The 18,580-nt window shown below is 39.6% G+C and overlaps 1 protein-coding gene across 32 annotated transcripts in view; it reads left to right on the top strand.

The window, feature by feature from the left end:
- The window catches only part of Dlg2 (discs large MAGUK scaffold protein 2), a 1,877,153-nt gene that overhangs the window by 1,797,929 nt on the left and 60,644 nt on the right, over positions 1-18,580 (top strand). For 31 of the 32 annotated variants that reach the window (XM_052714317.1, XM_052714325.1, XM_052714324.1 and 28 more), the window contains 2 exons: positions 3,118-3,294; positions 13,001-13,076. In XM_052714317.1, the coding sequence (XP_052570277.1) occupies positions 3,118-3,294; positions 13,001-13,076 (253 nt within the window). Of the gene's footprint in view, positions 1-3,117; positions 3,295-13,000; positions 13,078-18,580 lie in introns of all 32 variants that reach the window. The other variant, XM_052714343.1, reaches the window with a different exon arrangement.

Raw genomic sequence — 18,580 nt, 5'->3', positions numbered from 1 at the left:
ACTTTCTAGTGTCGAGCTATTGTTGGGCATGTTCGGTTCCATTTAGTTCTCACCCCAACTCTTAAAGGGAGCTGGTATTACTTTACAGTTTAAATCACCTGTCTTATTGACTGCCGCATGAGGCCTTCCCTCTCTTATCTCTGTCCCCAACACTTGAGGCTGAGAGCCAAGCCAGTAAACAATACTTTTCGGGTGAAAAATGCTGGAACAGGAATGAACCAATAAGTGACCTTCAGAAACATATAGACAATGCGGCATCAGTCTGAAAGGAGAAATTTCAGGTCATTGGCACTGCTAAGTCATGGCCAGAGGGCAACAGGCTAGGAAAATGAGCTACAAAGAGAAAGGGCTACAGTAGTAGATTTTAGAGTCAGGTAGTCGTCACTATACATTCTCCCATACAGGTACACATGCGACCTGAGACTGGTCCCTTAATTTCCTAGAATCCTTTCCTTATATATAAAACAAGACTGCCAATATTTACTTTGAGGCTGATACAAACTTCCAGGCTAAGTTGTGGTGGTTGCTCTTGCTACTATTATTGTCCTTACACACAGCCACCACCACCCCCACCTCCTCCCAGGCTGAATGGGTGACAGGGTAAAGACACCAAACCAGACCTTGGACCTGGAGTCCCAAACTGCCCTGCATTACTGCTGCTGAGCTAAATATACTGAGACCAGTCACTGGGCCTCCGTCCTCTGTAAAAGAGGATAGTATTATTTAAAGTACCTTTACAGGGAAAGATAGAGTCACAGATATGATAGTCTATGTAAAAATGTGTTGCTATCTGTAGAGTGTATATTGGAATTTCCCAAGACTTGCAAGTTTAATTCATAGGGCTCAGCATAGCTAAACTCAAGACTGACCTTTTTTTTTAAAATAGCAAAAAAATTACAAAACAAAATCAGTGAAGCGAAAGGACCCGGGGACAAAGTCTGCAGGACATGAAGTACAAGCTTCCAGGAGCTTTTTCTCTGAGGAGGCACATGGGACATGCCTGTTTCCTCTGGTATCCACTTGTGACAACAGGTGGTAGGTGTTGTCTGCAGGGTAGATTGTTGGAGATTCAGGATGGAAGGTTTGTGCTGGAAACTGCCTGGAGCACAGCATAGCTATTTTCAGCCTGAGTGACAGTATTGGTACAGAACAGACACAGGAAATACTATGTCCAAAACTAATGGGAATCGTTCCAAAATTTAAGTTCTAAATATCAGCTGAAGGATGCCTTTGTTATAGATCTTTTTAAGGACATTGTCTTAAGACCAGTATGTTAACTTTCTTTTTTTTTTTTCACAAAGTGCAATTGATAGACAGGAATCTTGTTGGAATTCACTGTAAAGGTGAAAGAACGTAGTTCATACATACAGTTAGCCAGTGTATGCTAGGCACTGTTGTACATGCTTTATGCACATTGCTTTATACGATTTACCCACACAGTAATGGAGACAGCATCCATCATTGCATACCATATATGAGCAACGAAACCCAGGAAAGATTAAGTAGCTTGCCTTGGTAACCAGCTGTGTGCCTATTAAGGTACAGTAGAAACAGGGCATGGCCTCAGTAGTAGTTCTTCCCCATTATAATTCCTTACGCTCCATAGCTCCTACCACATGCTAGATGTTGCCTGTGTTGTTTCCATTATGGGAAGGTAACTGCACTGAACACATTTGGCTCTGAAATGTTAATTGATTTCTGTCTTATCACACAATGGATTGCCATCAGCAGGAGAGATATCTGTCCTTCCTCACCCCTACTTTTCTGGGATGGGGTTTGTGTGAATCCCTGATAGGGAAGATGCAGGTGGTCAAGGAAGAAATAATTTATTCCAGGTACTCACACCAAAAGATTCTCTCCAAATTACTTCACTTAGGAATACTAGAAATGGCTGTATTGTAAGTAATTCAACTTCTATAATATTTGAGAGTTAACTGCTATCTCCAGCACTTTCTGGTTACCATGACAGCAGATGTGACATTTGTTTGACAGAGAAGAAAAAGGGAAAAAAAGAAAGGAAAGAAAAAAAAAGAGACAGGGTTGGCCCAAATGATTTTAGGAAATTCTACTCTCCAAATCTAGCTTATTTTACATGCATAGTGGTTACAACATAAAGAAAGTCTCGGAGCAGAATGAAAGGAATTCATAGGGAGGTGGTAGAATCATCTCCTGGGAAACCTTAGATAGATACTATGTGTGGTGGTGGGTTTTAAGATGTGGGGGACATGTCAAAAAATAGAGAGTATAGTACGTGCAGTAAATTGTCGCATCCTTAAATTGTCTCATCCCTATGGCTTCAACTGCTCTGTTCACCATTTCATACTGCTTCTCACTCTGACATTGAACCAATCTTAGCAATTGCAATGCATTCAGCCCTAGCAAGGGCTCAGCCAAGCCACTTCCATGACAACAAAGGATTACAATTCAGAGTGATCAGCACAATGATGAGGCAGGTCTGGAATTTCCTGGAAGTAAAAAGAGCTGTGATATTGTTAAAAGGATTTTGTTCTATACACATGTAAACACTGATTTTTTCCTACTTTTTACATTTTAAGCACTCATTAAGGTCATTATAGTAACCCATTCAAGCACCCAGAATCAGTAATAATTCAGTATTCCATTGTTGGAGTCAGTCACTCTGGATAGACAATATAGTTTTACCCTTTTCTCTATTAGAAAGGAAGAAGTCTATAAGCTGTTATATTGAAGGGAATTTATTTATAGCACAAAGTACTTAAGGAAGATAGCCATGGTTTTCTTCACTTACTTTTTATTTGAAAAATTTGGTTCTAATAGGAAGAAAAATATCTCAATTGGGTAATAAACTGAGGGCCTAAGCTCTGATTATTACCCTGTTACATATGATGGTCTTCAAGAAAGAGAAGAAGCAGACTCTATTATAGGGACCTATCAGCTGTCCCTGCAACTAGAAAGAACAAGCAAGATGTAACCTCAGTTTATGGCCAAAAAAAAAAAAAATGAAAATTGTGTAGCATAATCCATGAAGCCTTGCAGGAGATAATGGAGCCTCCAGGCAAGAGCTGAAATTCCAAAGCATGTGTTTTAAATCCATGCCATCTGTTTTCTAACTATGCCGTCTTTTGTTCTTTCTTTCAGAGCCATGTTTGACTATGACAAGAGCAAAGACAGTGGGCTGCCTAGCCAAGGACTTAGTTTTAAATATGGAGACATTCTCCATGTTATCAATGCCTCTGATGATGAGTGGTGGCAAGCCAGAAGGGTCATACTAGATGGGGACAGTGAGGAGATGGGTGTCATTCCCAGCAAGCGAAGGTAAGGATGGCGCTCTCTCTCTCTCTCTCTCTCTCTCTCTCTCTCTCTCTCTCTCTCTCTCTCTCTCTCTCTCCTGTGTGTTAGCTATGTAGGGAGTAGAAATGCAGGGAGGGAGGAAGGGGAGACTGCACACAAAATGACTATTTAAGTGTGATAAGCATTCTACAAGAAAATTGTCAGTGGTGACAGGTGACAAGAATAAAAAATTTCTCATTCTCTGCATGTTAGGATTTTACCAAAATTGGTGAGTGTGATGAGGCATACAGAGAAAGGGAAGGGCTGCTTCCATGACTCTCCTAGCAGCTATATTTGAAAGGCTGTGCTTATGAGCCTGTATGCCCATTCACGACCCGACACACTGATTCCCATCGTTCAGCATTTACCAGGAAATTGTACAGAAAGGCCAAATTTAAAAGGCAACTTACTACATTAAGGCCCAGACACTTGAGCCATGAATTGTCCTGTAGCTGGGTGGACAGTTACCTTTTACTCTTTTACTTAGTCTTGTTCCCAATCCCAGCATTCCCTTTAGCTGCTCAGATTTTCGATCTATGTATTTTTTAAGCATATCAAGCTCTTCTCTTCCAAATGCTTCCTCAACTCTATTTTTGAAAGGCAGAAATATTCCTCACGGCAGCCACTCACCCATATGTCCTAGAAGGCCACTAATCACCACCACCAGGAACTTCCCTTCTCATGAATGTCCTTCTGGCACAAGACATGGTCTACGAGACAAACAAACAAACAAGCATTGACTATATCAAATCTAAAGTCAGTCAGCATTCCAGCATAGGTGGGCAAGGGACCCTTGAGTCCCCACCCCTAGCTGAGGAGCTATTGACAAGTGATGGCTATGAAGGGAGGGGCAGTTAGTTTTCATTGGAGGTGTCATCCCTGGTAGGTTGAGCATACTCCAGTGGATGGCCCCATATCCACACATATATGGGCAGCACTAATTGGACTCTGGGTGAGAAGGGCAAAAGGAGAATCAGCAGACATAAAGTTGGAAGGAGGAAGAGGAAAGAGGATCCAGGAGAAAGGTGGGAGGAGAATCCACTCCTCACCCTCTTGCTTCCAATTCTACATCCCCATCACTTCCCCCTCCCAGTTCTGTGTATATTCTTTTTAATCCACTGAGTTCATGTAGTACTAAAGCAGTGATTCGTAATACTACTTTGTGGGCTTGTGCATTTTCAGTTTAAAAAAAAAGTCAAGATGACATGTGTCCTGGGTTGCTCAGATTCAGTTAACCACATCTGTCTGAGGAGCTGTTCGGAAAGAGCTGTCATGTTCAGTTGGTCCCAGGGATAGAGGCAAAATCTGTCAGAAATAGATTTCCTCTCATTTTAAAGAAATCATTCTTCTCATCGAAATGCCTAGAGATGCTCTAGACTACCCAGGAAGACACAGAAGTGTCTCAAATTTTAGATGTGAGGGTTGAAACAGGAAATAGTCCAGTGCTTTCCAAACCCAGGCTTCTGTGATTCGAACCATCATGTCAATAGTCATTCATTCAGCCAAGTGCTCATTATTTCTCTCAAAGGAAATTGCCCTCTCTGAAACAAATTTCCACTTGCTGGTGATCATCCTTGAATTGGCTTTTTCATATTTTGAAAGTAGCCATCTTTTTTACTTTAAAGAAATCATCTTAACAGCAATACAACTGCTGGCCTGAAGAAGTAGTTTGTTCAAGTGCTGCTGCATTCATATTTATTTACATTCTTTTGCATACAGATAGCCTACCTTGCAGATATTTTTATTTATTTATTTATTTATTTATTTATTTATTTATTTATTTATTTGGTTTTTCATGACAAGATTTCTCTGGCTGTCCTGGAACTTGCTTTGTAGACCAGGTTGGCCTTGAACTCACCAAGATCCGCCTACCTTTGCCTCCCAAATGCTGAAATTAAAGGCATGCACCAGCACCACTTGGCTGCAGATATATTTTATACAAAGTAAAAAATATTTGTATTTATTTTATTATAAAGTTTATATTATGAATATTTTCTTAGGATTTTAATTTTGTCAAAAATGTTGTATTTTATGTGTTATAAAACAAGTATTGTATAAAATACTGTATAAAAATAATTTTAGAAAAATATAAGGAGAAAAGTAAAAATCACAGATAATCCTACCTCTTAAAGAGTTCTTATATATTAATTTTATGCCATTAAAATCCAAATGTTGAAAATGTACTGCTCTAGTAGAGGATCCAGTTTGGTATTCTCTTCCCAGCACCCACGATAGGTGGCTCATGACCAACCACCCATTTACTCCAGTTCCAGGACAATCTGATGTCTCTCTTCTCCCCAAGCACCTGCACTCATGTGTATATATCCCCTAATGTGTACATTATGAAAAATAAAACTGAAATAGTTTCTAAAATCTAATTAAATATATTCAATCAGTAGATGTTTCAAGTTATTAACTCATTTTTCACCTGCTTCCTGAGCTCGTGTAGGAATGTGGAGAGAGTTGGCATGGATAGCAGCAGTGCATGACTTTACCCTTGACAACAATGTCTCTCTTCTGATGGCTCTGTCTAATCATCCAATGCAACTGGATGGCAAATAATATGAATGTTATCAGTCGCTCCTTCTTTTACATAATGAATAAATGTATGTATAAAGTACTCTCAGGGCGTGTTAGACCTGGTGTTAAGCCCTTTGTGGTTTTTAACATGTTTAAGTCTCATTACAACTCCTCAGATGGGATACCGTTTTTGTGCCCTTTGTACAAATGAAAGAAATGCAGCACAAAGAAGTTATTAGTCTGCCTGAGATCGCCCATGTAGTAAGTGGCAGAGCTGAGATCTGAATTTAGACTATGACATCTTAACTCATATGGCCTTGCCTCATTAAGGTACAGTGATAAGAACTGATACAATTCAATTCAGTCAGCATTGCTTCAGATATGTCTATGTGCCAGGCATACCACGTGTGTTGTAGAAACACTGCCCAGATCTCATCATTCACAAGACCAGCATATAACATTGTCAACTACCCCATGACTAAAGCAATAAGGACTCCATTGTAAAGATACCAAGAGATGAGAAAAGGCAATAGACTGAAGGATGGATTCCTTTTCATTATAGCTATGACCATATGTTATAGTCTTTGTTGTTTATATAAAACAATACAGTTGACTGTCTTAGTTATAAAGTATACAGGCTTATTTAGCTCATGTTTCTGGAGGTCTGATAGCATAAGCTTGAATGGCCACATCTGTTGAAGGTTTTATTTATGAGGCCTCTAAAAATCCTAAGACCTTACAGGGTATCCCATAAGGGAAGCACATAAAGTTCGACCCCCGTTGGCTTTTATAACAAGCCTACTCTCACAATACCCTATCAGTCCAGCAGTGTTTCAGTTCATAAATGGATTAAGCATTTGTGAGAGCAGAATATTCATAACACAATCATCCCTTGAATGTTCCACCTGCTCCACTCATTAAGACCACACAATGTTGATTAAATTTCAACATAAGTTTTGGTGGAAACATTAATTAATAATGCTGTGCATCATGCCAGATGCTTTCAAATATATAATTTCAGGTTAATTTTCTCAAAGAGAAACTGGAGGTCTGAGAAGTAAAGTAACTTACCAGTTAATGGGCCCAGTTACTTCTGGTAGCATGATTAAATGGCTTCCCACTGTATCTAGGATACTTTTCAGTTGTAGAAATGGAATTCAGAGAACCCAGGAATCCTGGCAGAGTCGCACTAATAGCAAGGGGCTAAGCCAGGATTTGAGCATACACTTTTCATATACCTCTGTGAGCAACTGTAAAGGTTTAGGCTCTCCTCAGCCCTACAGAGCTTCAGCCTTGGGCCATTTATTACTTATTTTTCTCATTCCCCTAACAGAATACTTGTCATGGACAATGTACAGGAGGAGAGGTTGATCTCAGCTCAGTTTAGGAGGGCATTGTCCATGACAGTGATGATCACATGGCAGCAGGACTCCATGGTTATGGAAATATGAGGAAGTGCCAGCTACATCTTCATAGAATCAAACAGTAGACACAGAACCCTGGCTAAGACTACATCTGCATCATAGGCCCTGAGCCCCATCCCTGCAGCCCTTCTGGAGCAAGGCCCCCTCTCTGAATGATCTCACAGCCTTCCAAAATAGCACCACCAAGTGGGAAACAAGCATTCCAACACATGTGAAAACATTTCACATTCAACTATTACAGGCCCGCACTGGGGAATGCCCTTAGAGACAAGTCCATGCCTCTGGCTCACCTGGCAATGTTGGCAGTGGTTATAAGCACCTAAAGTGTGTGTTGCCTCCCTTTCAGAAGGTGAGGACATAGAGACTGGTGTTGCAAGTGGCTTTAGTGACACTCAGCATAGCATCTTAATAGCCTTACACACTGAGCTCTAACTACATCAAACTGCTAAACTTTCTCCTTATATGGTCTCATTGAGCCTCTGCTGTAACTCTCTGCAGTCTCTTGACTATTCAAAGTTGGCCAACATGAAATGCCACCCTAAAAGGCTGAATGCCTGCTCTAAGTCAAAGATTCCAGAAGTAGAGGCCAGGGAGAACTCAAGCCTGGGTGTGACTTCAGCATCTGGGCTCTTAACATGGAGGCTCTGTAAGCTAATGTCACATAGGTTATGAGTGGCCAAACCAGGAGCTGGCCCATACTCTGTGAATCCATGTGGCCATTCATTGATTATTGAATACAGCCTGTATCTAACACTAATTCAAAGCTTACTCAACCTGTACCTCATAGCATCTACTCACATGGATGGTATTTCAATTTCCTCTTGATTAGGGCCTAAGGAACCCAGACATAGGAACCCTCAGGAACAGATCATGTTTCCCCTGTCCAATGCTGCAATCAGTTAAGCTTGGCTGGAACCTGAATATACCAGATGGGAGTTGGAGGAAGGGCAAAGGACTTGTTGAAGCACAGTCATTTGGTGCTAAACAGAGATGCTAGGTATCCGAATGGATTGCTCAAGCTTTGCCCTCCAGTTCATGTTTCTAGTACTTTGGTCAGCAACAAGACTAAGTGAAGAGGATTATGTCTGCTTAATCAACCCAACTAATGGGTTGAATCAAAATGTGAGAGGGAACTATGGTTTTCACTGCTGTTGGCTCTGTGCATACAAGTCTACCATTTCCTTAAGCAAAGGCCTTGGAGCCTTAATGTATCTTTTGGCCAAAGGAATAACGTAACTAGGGAAGGTAATGCTATTCTTTAAACTAGATGCTTTTTAAAAGTTTCTATTTATTCTTATGTGTATGGGTGTTTTGACTGTATGTCTGTGTGTGCCTGTTGTCCACAGAGGCCCCTGGGACTGGAGTTACAGACATTTGTGAGATGCTCTGTGGCTAGGGGTCCTCAGGGAGAGCAGCCAATGCTCTTAACTACCAAGCTATCTCTCCAGCCCCTAACCTAGACTCTTGCTGATAGAAAAGATAGTGAAATGATGAGCTTTTAATAGGAAACACTACCTTCTTGACAAGCCATTTCAAGTCTTTTAGCCTGAATTTTCACAGACAGGTCAAGAACTAATAGCCTGCCAGAGACATCATTCATTCTTTCATTCAACAAAGATTCACGTGTACTATGTGCCCACTTCCATGTTATCATAGTATAGGTAACAGAAAAATTAGGTAAAGTTCTGAGCACGGCTTTCAATACCTGATGTACACTCAAATGAAGACTATTTCCCAGTTTTCAGATCTTAAGCATTTAATGCCAAAAGAAAAGAACATTGCATTGTTGAAAGCCCTATTTCTCAGCCTTAACTTTTGTTTTGGGGGGTAAGCAAGTCACTTTATCCCAGGAAGAACTGGGAGAATATAGGGAACTGAGGTGAGGAAGCTAGAGTAACCTGCAGCCGTTTCCACCAAGGAGAGAGGTCTGCAGAGTGCCGATGGAGGCAATTCTTTGTGATGGATAAGTGCAGTGTTGGTGTGCTGAAGAGAGACCAGCTCGTTGTGCGCCAGGCAATGCTAGCAAAGGAGAATTTAGTTAAACCAATATCAGTGACTAAAGCAAATTTATTCTGAACTTTGAGGCCAACCTGTCATGATATGTTGCTCCCTCACTAGTTAAATGTTGTCAGAATATTTGGACAAGGAAAATGGGAGGAGTGGAACGTGGCATTTGTGGGGAAATTCAGCCTAAGCCTCTAATGGCTATATATTGGCTTTTAAACTGTGCATCATGCATCCAAACCCTCATGTTCATTGAATTTCCAATGAGTGAAGTAGACAAGACAGCTGTTTGAGTTCTTTTTCCCCCAAAGCATGGCTATGGGCAGACACTGGTGTCAGCTGTTAGCGGGAGCAAGTTCAAACTGTTCCCATCACCTCCTAGTCTATCTTGCATCAAGTCTCAGCTTTGACAGCCACAAAATGGGGTTGACAAGACCTGTGTTGCTGGGTTATCAAGGGAACAAGCAAGATGATACAAATAAAAAAGAGAACCATCAGTAGTTGTATATTAAAAGTTCAGCTGTCATTTATATTTCCATCATTCACAATACTTCCCACCCAAATAAGAACCAAGATATTCCAGTCTCCTTCACAGGTGAACACAAGCAATGTCTCCGTAATAACCTACCATTTTCTTCTTTTTCTTTTACCTATGTTAAGGGTTTCTGTTTGTTTGTTTTGTTCTATTTTTTTATTTTATTATGAGAAAGAGAAAGAAAAATGTAGATTTGGGAGAGTGGAGAAGTGGGGAGGACCTGGGAGAACTTGGGAGAGGGGAAACCATAATTAGAATAGAATATATCGTATGAAAAATCTATTTCCAATTTAAAGATATTAACAAACCATAATGATTGATAGGTAAGTGTGTGTGCACTTATGAGTCTGACTATATTCTTTGTAAACAAAGATTTACCTGATGACCCCACTTCAACTGGCCTAATAAGGTCACTTAATAATAGTGAAAGAATGACCTCAGAAATATGTTAGAAAATGTGGACTGTTCTGCCCAAATAATTCTTAGGTCAGAATACTGCACTGAGCCTGTGCCATGTATGCTTGTGGCTTCTGTGGTTTTATGCAAAACCTATTCGAATTCTTTGCTCAAATAACCGTGTATTCTCCACATGCTGTAGTCATTTTGACAGTGGGATGAATCAGTGGCTCCCATCATTAGCCAAATTAATGCAAAGGAGCCAGAATAAAATGAAAGGCTCTAACAACAACTTAGGAAAATCTGAAGAGGTGAATAAGAATTACCATTTGAGCTTAAACTCAGAGGGGAGACAGACTAGCTGGCAGAGCTCTGAGCAGGCCTCTTGTCCATGAACTTCTTCTACTTGGCAGTTTATCCCAAGCCTTTCTTGCTCTCCTCCCAAGTGTTATGTGTTGGGTAGATGCAAGGAGAGATTCTCAACACAAGTTTCTCTCCATGGAATATATTGCTTTAATATCTAATGTTAGATGTGAAAGGTTTTGTTCATCTCTTTCCACTCAAATATTCTACTCTGCCACTGAAATGAATGTATTCTGAAACTTCATTCTGTAACTATAGAAACCCAGATCCTCAGTGTTTCCATTGGAAACACAAAAGAGCTCTCATTTAGGAAGTAGCCTGCTGTTAATTACAGAGCTATGAATAGCTTAGACTTCATAAACCATTAAGTGTCTATAGATTCGGGATTATTTTTCTTTCACTTGCTCTTTTCTTTCCCCAGAAAGAAAAAAAAAATGAAATTAAAGCTAGCCAAATTGAAACAAAATCATTTGTTACAGCAGCCTTCCAAATGGTATTTTTGTACAATGATCATCTACTGAAGACATGCTATAATATTCTACTGAGTGTTACATGCGCTTGGACCAGACAACTATACAACCTTGTATATTCAATATAAAATGTTTTAAAGAAGGACAAGGTGTAACTTACATAGAGATAAAATTCAGCGCTGTTGTGGCTAGCAGGAAATAAGAACAATGTTTTACTGTAGAGAGTTGGAAAAGTCAAGGAAATACGTAGATCCCTCTTTTGTAACTTTAGCTTCAAACAGGAACAAATCAAATTGCATTTTTCTGCTATTTCTGAAGCCCTTTCTCTCATCTCCTAATTATCCTTTCCTGTCCCTTATTGATATGGCCTGGGTTATGGCAACAGCTCCTGAACATACCCCAATCTTCTCTTTTTCCTTCCCTTCCAGAATTCTTTTCTACTGCATCAGGATCCTTTTCCTAAGATACTAATTTGAAGGGCTAGAGAGAAGACTCAGTGGTTAAGGATGTTTTCTGCTTTTGCAGAGGTTCAGGGCTCAGTACCACATCTGGCAGCTCACAAATGCCTGGAATTCCAACTCCAGGAGACCCAATACCCTCTTCCAGCTTCTACAAGGCCTGCATACACACAAGCATAACTACATGCACACACATACATATACACATAAATAAAAATAAATCTTTAAAACCCTCATTTGATTATACTACCTTCCTCATTTATGCCTTGTTACTAGTACCCAAGTCCTCGAATGGCTCAATGGGAGAGAAAAAGGAGTTCATGTTCATTCATGTGCATGTGGATGCTCATATATGTATGGATGCATGTATACATAAACCCATGGGTGTCATTTCTTATGACCCTCCCCCTTTTAAAGACAAGGACTCTTTTTGGCCTGGAATTCACAAAGCAGGCTGAAGTAACTAACCAGCTTGCCCTAAAAATCCCCCAACTCTGTCTCTTCTAGGATTATAAATTCATCCCCCACCCCGTGCCTTGCTTTTTACCTGGATTCAAACTCAAGTCCTTGTCATAAGCAAAGACTTTATCAACTAAGCAAATCCCCCAGCCATATCCTTTTTTTTTTAAACTTTTTTTGGTTTCATGTAGGTCAGTCAGGCTAGCCTTGAACTCATATATCTGATGTTGACCTTGAACTCATTGTCCTGTTGTCTCTACCTCCTAAGTGGTAGGTTTCAGGCATGTGCCAGCACACCTGGCCCCCAACATCCTATGGAACTCTCCAGCTTCACCCAGCCTCACCTCATCTTGTATGGACCCCATGGCACAGTCCTTCAGAGAACCACAGCAACACTGGCCACCTCTTTCTTCTCCCCACAATGACACTGTTAGGAATGTTTGTCCAGCTCTGTTCTTGCTAAGAGCATATCATGATGAATGCCATTACAATTATGCTTTAAATGTTTCTTTTTCCTTATTCCTATGTCCTTGGTTAATAACACGGCAAGTGTTCATTTAGTGGCAGATAAGATAATGATGCTGCAGAAATGACAGAAGGACATGAGACTCCTTGAAGGAACATTGTAGGCTACATGTAACATATTGATTGCCAAGTGAAGCTAACTGTGACATACTGCTCATTAATAGGAGAGTAGGAGGGAGGAGGAGGGGCTTGTTTGTTTAATAGGAGAGTAGAGGACGGGGGCTTGTTTGCTCCACTCTAGATATTAGTTTTCCTGGACTATGATTTCCTGAAATAGATTCTGGTTGATTCATAAGCATTTCAATAATTTTTATCTGTAGGGCTGTCAGTGCATATAAGGCAAAAATTTCCAGGGACATAGAAGTTTAGACAATTTTTACCAAGTTTTTTTTTTTTTTTAAAATCCTTTCCAAAGGAAACAAAGCATTCTAGACCATGTTTTGTTTGAGTTGTAGGGATGAGGAAGCAGTCCTCTTTACTTAATAAGGAACTTAATCATAAATGCCTCGCCACTCAATTGTGTTTTATTTTCATTAGGGTGGAAAGAAAGGAGCGTGCCCGATTGAAGACAGTGAAGTTCAATGCAAAACCTGGTGTGATTGATTCAAAAGGGGTAGGTACAAATTGATGGAAACATTAAGTTCTCTGGGTTACTGTAGATTTAGTGGTAATCAACATTCAGGCTTTTAATAGCAAAGAAATAACAGCACCAGTAGACAAAGAACACTGTCATAAATGTATTGCTAAAAGTAATGTCATTTCTGATAAAGTGGGTTTATTATAAATATGTTAACTACTGGGGACATAGCCAGTGATAACAAAAGTGATGTGTTGACTATACTGAAGATGATAAAATACAGTTTAGGTGTTTTCTTTGACTGTTCTAAAGGGTCGCATTTCATTGACAGTATCTACTCAACTGAAAATGTATCTAGTTTGACACACATTATACACTTAAGACTACAGCTATAGAAATACATACACAGATCAGTTAAGTGAATGTGCAGATTGTTGTGACAGACATAGGAGAGAATTAACAACAAAATCCTACCAAAATTAACACTCATGTGTACATCTCCTCTTAGTCATGGCTTTAATGGCATATAATTCAAGCATATAACTTACCCACTAAATTTAGAGTTGGGCAGCTGTCACCACAATCATTTTGGGAAATTCCATCACTCCATGAAGAAATCCTGTAGAGGTTAGCAATCCTCTCCCATTCCTCAGACTCCCTTCCCCACCAAACCACAGTCAATAACGTACTTTGTGTCTTTATAGATCTGCCCCAAATAAATGGGATATGCTCTTTAGTGACTAATTCACACTGCAATATTTTTTATGTTGCATTTACACTGTTGCATGAATAAATAAGTACTTCGTTTCTTTTATTGCCATATAAATTTCTACTGTATGGACATACCACATTTAGCATATTCATTCATCAGGTGACAGACATTTGTGGTATTTCCAGTTTTTAGCTATAGTGGATAATACTACCATGAATATTTGTATTAAGATTTTGATGTGGAAATATTTTTATTTTCAATGATTATATAGTGCAATAAAATTGCTGATCCCTTCAGCAATATGATGGCTCTATGTTACACATTTAAGGAACTGTAATGTGGTTTTATACAGTGGCTGCAACACTTTACATTTGTATCAAGACTGTATTATGTTATGATTTCTTCATGTGCTGAACAATACTTATTATGTGTCTTTTTACAAATATGGCTGTCTTGGTTGGTATGAAGCCATGTGTTATTGTGAGTTTGATTTGTATTGCCCTAATCAGTGGAGCTGGTGAGCTTCTTTTTATGCACTTATTGATATAACTTTTCTAAGAGCTGTGTACTCAGATTCGGTATATTTTTAAATTGGCATTTTCCTGCTGTTATTATTACTGGGTTATACAGTCTCTAAATATACTCTGGGGATTGTTGTAAAACTTTTCACTTATTCATATGTCTGTTTGTGAATATGGGGGGGCATGGTGTATATGTAGGTAGGCGACTGTGACTAGTTAATGTCAGGAATCTTCTTCCATTGTTCTTTCACTTTTGAGGCAGTATCTTTCAATCAAATCTATAACTCACCAATCCCAGTATTCTTGCTGGCCATCTTGATCCGGGGATCCCATTTCTGCCTTCTGAGGCTAGAATTGCAGGCAGGCAACCACACCCAGCCAGCATCTACATGGGTTCTGAAAATCTGGGTTCCAGTCTTCTTGCTTTGGTGGCCAGCACTTTGATTGACCACTGAACAGTCTCCCTAGCCCTGTGCTCTGTCTTTAAATCAATTTTCAGATAAATGTTTTCCTAATGCTTTTTTTTCTCATTTGTTTTCTGTTCTCTTCCTATTCTCTTGACAGTGTTCTTTGAGATGACAAAGGTTTTTATTTTGATTAACTCTAATTTATTTTTTCTTTTGTTACTTTTTAATGCAGTGTCTAAGAAACATTACCTAATCCAAGATCATGAAGATTTATGTCATACTTTCTTGTAAGAAGGTTACAGTTGCAACTCTTATGTTAGGGTGTTAACCAATATTGAGTTAGTTTTGTTCATGGAGAGGCACAAGGTTCCAGTTGTATTTCTTTGCATGTAAATTATTTGTTTAATTTCATTTAAGATTATTCATGGCAAATGTATAGAAATATATTTATCATTTCATGTAGATCTTATATCCTATAACCTCTATAAACCTATATCTTAGTTTTTATGGTTTTAGTGAATTTCTCAAAATTTCTTATATAGAAGATACACCATATGCGAAAAGAGAGTTTTTCTTTTTCCCCCTTCAATGTGGATGACATTTATTTCCTTTTCTTTCTTAATCCCCATGGCCAGAACCTCTAACACAATGATAGACATATCAAAGGAGAGGAGGGTCAAGGCAGCTCTCCTCATCTTACTCTTGATCTCACAGAAAGGAGTTTAGTTTTTACCACTCAGTATGACATTGGCTGTGACTCCACTGTCTTTTAGAACTAGAGTTCTCGAAGAGGCCATATAATGTCTTGTGCTGTGGTAGGAAATGTATCTTCCGCCTTTTTACAGCCCATTTCTTTTCTCTTCACATGCTTTGCTTTACTTTTCTTCCCTAACAATTGTGGCTTGTGGGTGGATGGGGGGGAAATAAAACATCACAAGTTATGGTCAATAGATACCACTATGAAAATAGGTAGAGTAGATCATTTGCCAAGGCTTTTGTTACCCAAACCACAATATTGCCCTTTGTATATTAAATAGAAGTATCATTGAAACACCTAGTCAGTGACATAGCATTTTAATTTGCCCTAAAAATTTAAGTGAAATAGAAATTTGTCTGTACATATGGTGTCATTCTTAAAAAAAGGACGTCTGTGACATCAAGGTATAGAGTCCTTTAAAATAAGCCCTACTTCAACACAAAATGGTAGAAAAGTTTCTAATGATTTCTTCATTTTTTACTGTATGTGCATTGGTGTTTTGCTCACATGTATGTCTGTGTGAGGGTATCAGATTCCCTGGAACTGGAGTTACAGACAGTCGTGAGCTGTCATGTGGGCACCTGGGCATTGAACCCAGATCCTCCAGAAAAGGAGCCAATGCTCTCAGTGGCTAAGCCATCTCTCTAGCCTCAAAAAAGTAGAAAATTTTATTGATTCCTGGTGTGAACTTAATAATAAATGTTGTACTTATTTCATGCCTACGGATGCTACATGCCAGAGAATTTCAATTGAATACCTGCCTGTGTGAGACACAGACTGTTGACTAGTGCACTATACAAAGTGTAACATAGACCCTTCTCCCCAGAAGTTTAGTCAGTGACAGGCCAGAGCACATGGGATATCTTTCAGTCTCAGTAGCTGTCCTTTCGCTGTGAAGGGACACCGTGACCTGCAAGTCTTATAAAAGAAAGCATTTAATTGGGGCCTTGCTTACACTTTCAGAAGGTCAGTGCCTTATCACCATAGTGGGAAGCTGACAGGAATAGTGCTGCAGCAGTAGCTGAGAGCCATATTCTGCCTGATTCACAGGCAGCCAGCAGAGAGAGAAAGAGAGAGCACTGGGCCTGGCATGGGCTTTTGAAACCTCAAAGCTCACCACCTATGACATACTCCTCCAACAAGGACACATCTACTACTCTAACAAGGATACCCCTCCTATCTCTTCCAAACAGTTCATCAAGTGGGACTTAGCATGCAAATAATGTGAACCTATAGGGGCCATCCTTGTTCAAACCACCATACCCTTTTTAACTGTAGTTGTTAAACACTATTAGCTGATAAATAAAATGTAAACTCTGGGACTCAAATGGGCTATTAGAAGAAGAAGGAGAAGGAGGAAGAAGAGGAGGAGGAGGAGAGGAAGAGGAAGAAGAGGAAGAGGAAGAAGGGAAGCAAATCCTAAAACTGAAAGTCAGGAAAGCAATGGCCTATTTTCTGGTTTCAGTTTACCAACTCACCAATGCCTTGAACCTTACAACCAAAATAAAGATTAGAATTCTGTAAGTGATGGCAAGTTTCATTTTGTTTATAGACAGGTATTAGCAGTTTTTATCTACAGTTTCATATTATGATCAATCCATGAAAGTCTATCTAATGGGTAATAGGGATTTAGAAAGATATAAATTGAGGAAATACACTCATAAATACAGAAAGAGGTAGACAGCTGAAGTCATCCTCTGATCTGACTGGAACGAACCCACCTCCTAGGCAGGAACAGGGATAAGGGGCATGTGACCCTTCTCCCTTTCCATTTAAGAGTTCAAATACAAAGACAGGAAGCACTGCTTCCTTTGGGCCCTATAGCATGGGCAGAGTAAATACCGCTAAAATTTCGTGTTGAAAAGGATTCCAAAGGCATATAGAAGCTCAACAGAATAAAAAGTACTACCGATTAGTCATCTCAGGTACAACCTTGAGAAGGGGTCTCTATTGACAAGCTCTAAATTCAATGATTTTCAGAGTAACTTTCATCAAAAATTCTCCATAAGCTTTGCTCAGGAATTTATTAATAATAAAAGCATTTTTTTTTCCAAATCTCCATGAGAACAATAAATAAATGGGGAAACTTTTTATCCAAACGTGGAGCAGAGGACAGATAAGAGGAGGGAGAGAGTGCTGGAGAGAGGGGAAGTTTCCCGCTAATGGAGAGTTCAGAAAGTTGGGATAGAAAATGCGACTTACTTTGAGCTAAAGACAGGGACTACAAAAATAAGTCAATATAGAAAGGTCCTCAATGGGAAGGCAAGATAAATTCAACATTACACTGAAGAGGAGGACGTTTTGGAATGAGAAAAGGAAAAGGGTTTCCTGAATACCCTTATCCTTAACTGACATTTACAGAGCACTAAAGTGTCCTGAGCAGCTTGGGGTAAACATCACAGTTACTGCAGTAGGAGAATCTTAGAATCAAACAGTATCAATGGGGTGGGTAGCCTATGACGAGCCTGACTAGAATGTACAAGCTGTGAGTCTCCAGAATCATGGGCCTGGGAGTGCACAGAGAGCACTTCATAAAAGAATTTACACTTTAATTGGCCTGTCGCTACTCAAGTCACTTTTCCAAAACTGGCTACTGCTTAAAATAACATTGAATGCTACAAAGCATGAGGTATTGTGTAAGGCACCTTGTGAAGCAACCGACAAATTCAAAGGGCAAGATCTTTCATTGAGTTTACAAAGACAATTGGAGTCAAGAAAATAACAGTACAGCATCACAGGAATCGGACATGACTTTTGAGAACTGTAGTTTTCTCTTTAAAAATCAGTAGACTTGGCCTCCATAAGACTGCCTAGTGGGGTAGGTACAAGAGTCCGGTTTAAATTCTGGTCATTTTAACAACCCGTCTTTTCCATTGCTGTGTTGTTTGTTTCTGGGTAAATGTCTTGATTAATGTTCCTGTTGCTGTGATAAAATACCCAGACAAAAGCAGCTTAAGGAAGGGACTTAAAGCTTAAGGGAGGGACTTAAGGAACTTAAAAAAGTCTTCTTCTTTGGAGTCACAGTTCCAGCAATGGTCTACGATGGCAGGAGCTTGAGGTGGCTGGTCACATTCAGTCTGTTTTCAGGAAGCAGAGTGAGATTGATGCTGGGGCTCAGCTCACTTTCCAATTTCCTTCCACTT

This window comes from Peromyscus californicus, unplaced genomic scaffold (genome assembly GCF_007827085.1).
Source record: "Peromyscus californicus insignis strain IS unplaced genomic scaffold, ASM782708v3 Scaffold_4__1_contigs__length_199733344, whole genome shotgun sequence".
Taxonomy (NCBI): Eukaryota; Metazoa; Chordata; class Mammalia; order Rodentia; family Cricetidae; genus Peromyscus; species Peromyscus californicus.
The sequence above is the reverse complement of the archived record's forward strand: the minus strand, read 5'-3'. Positions and strand labels throughout refer to the sequence as shown.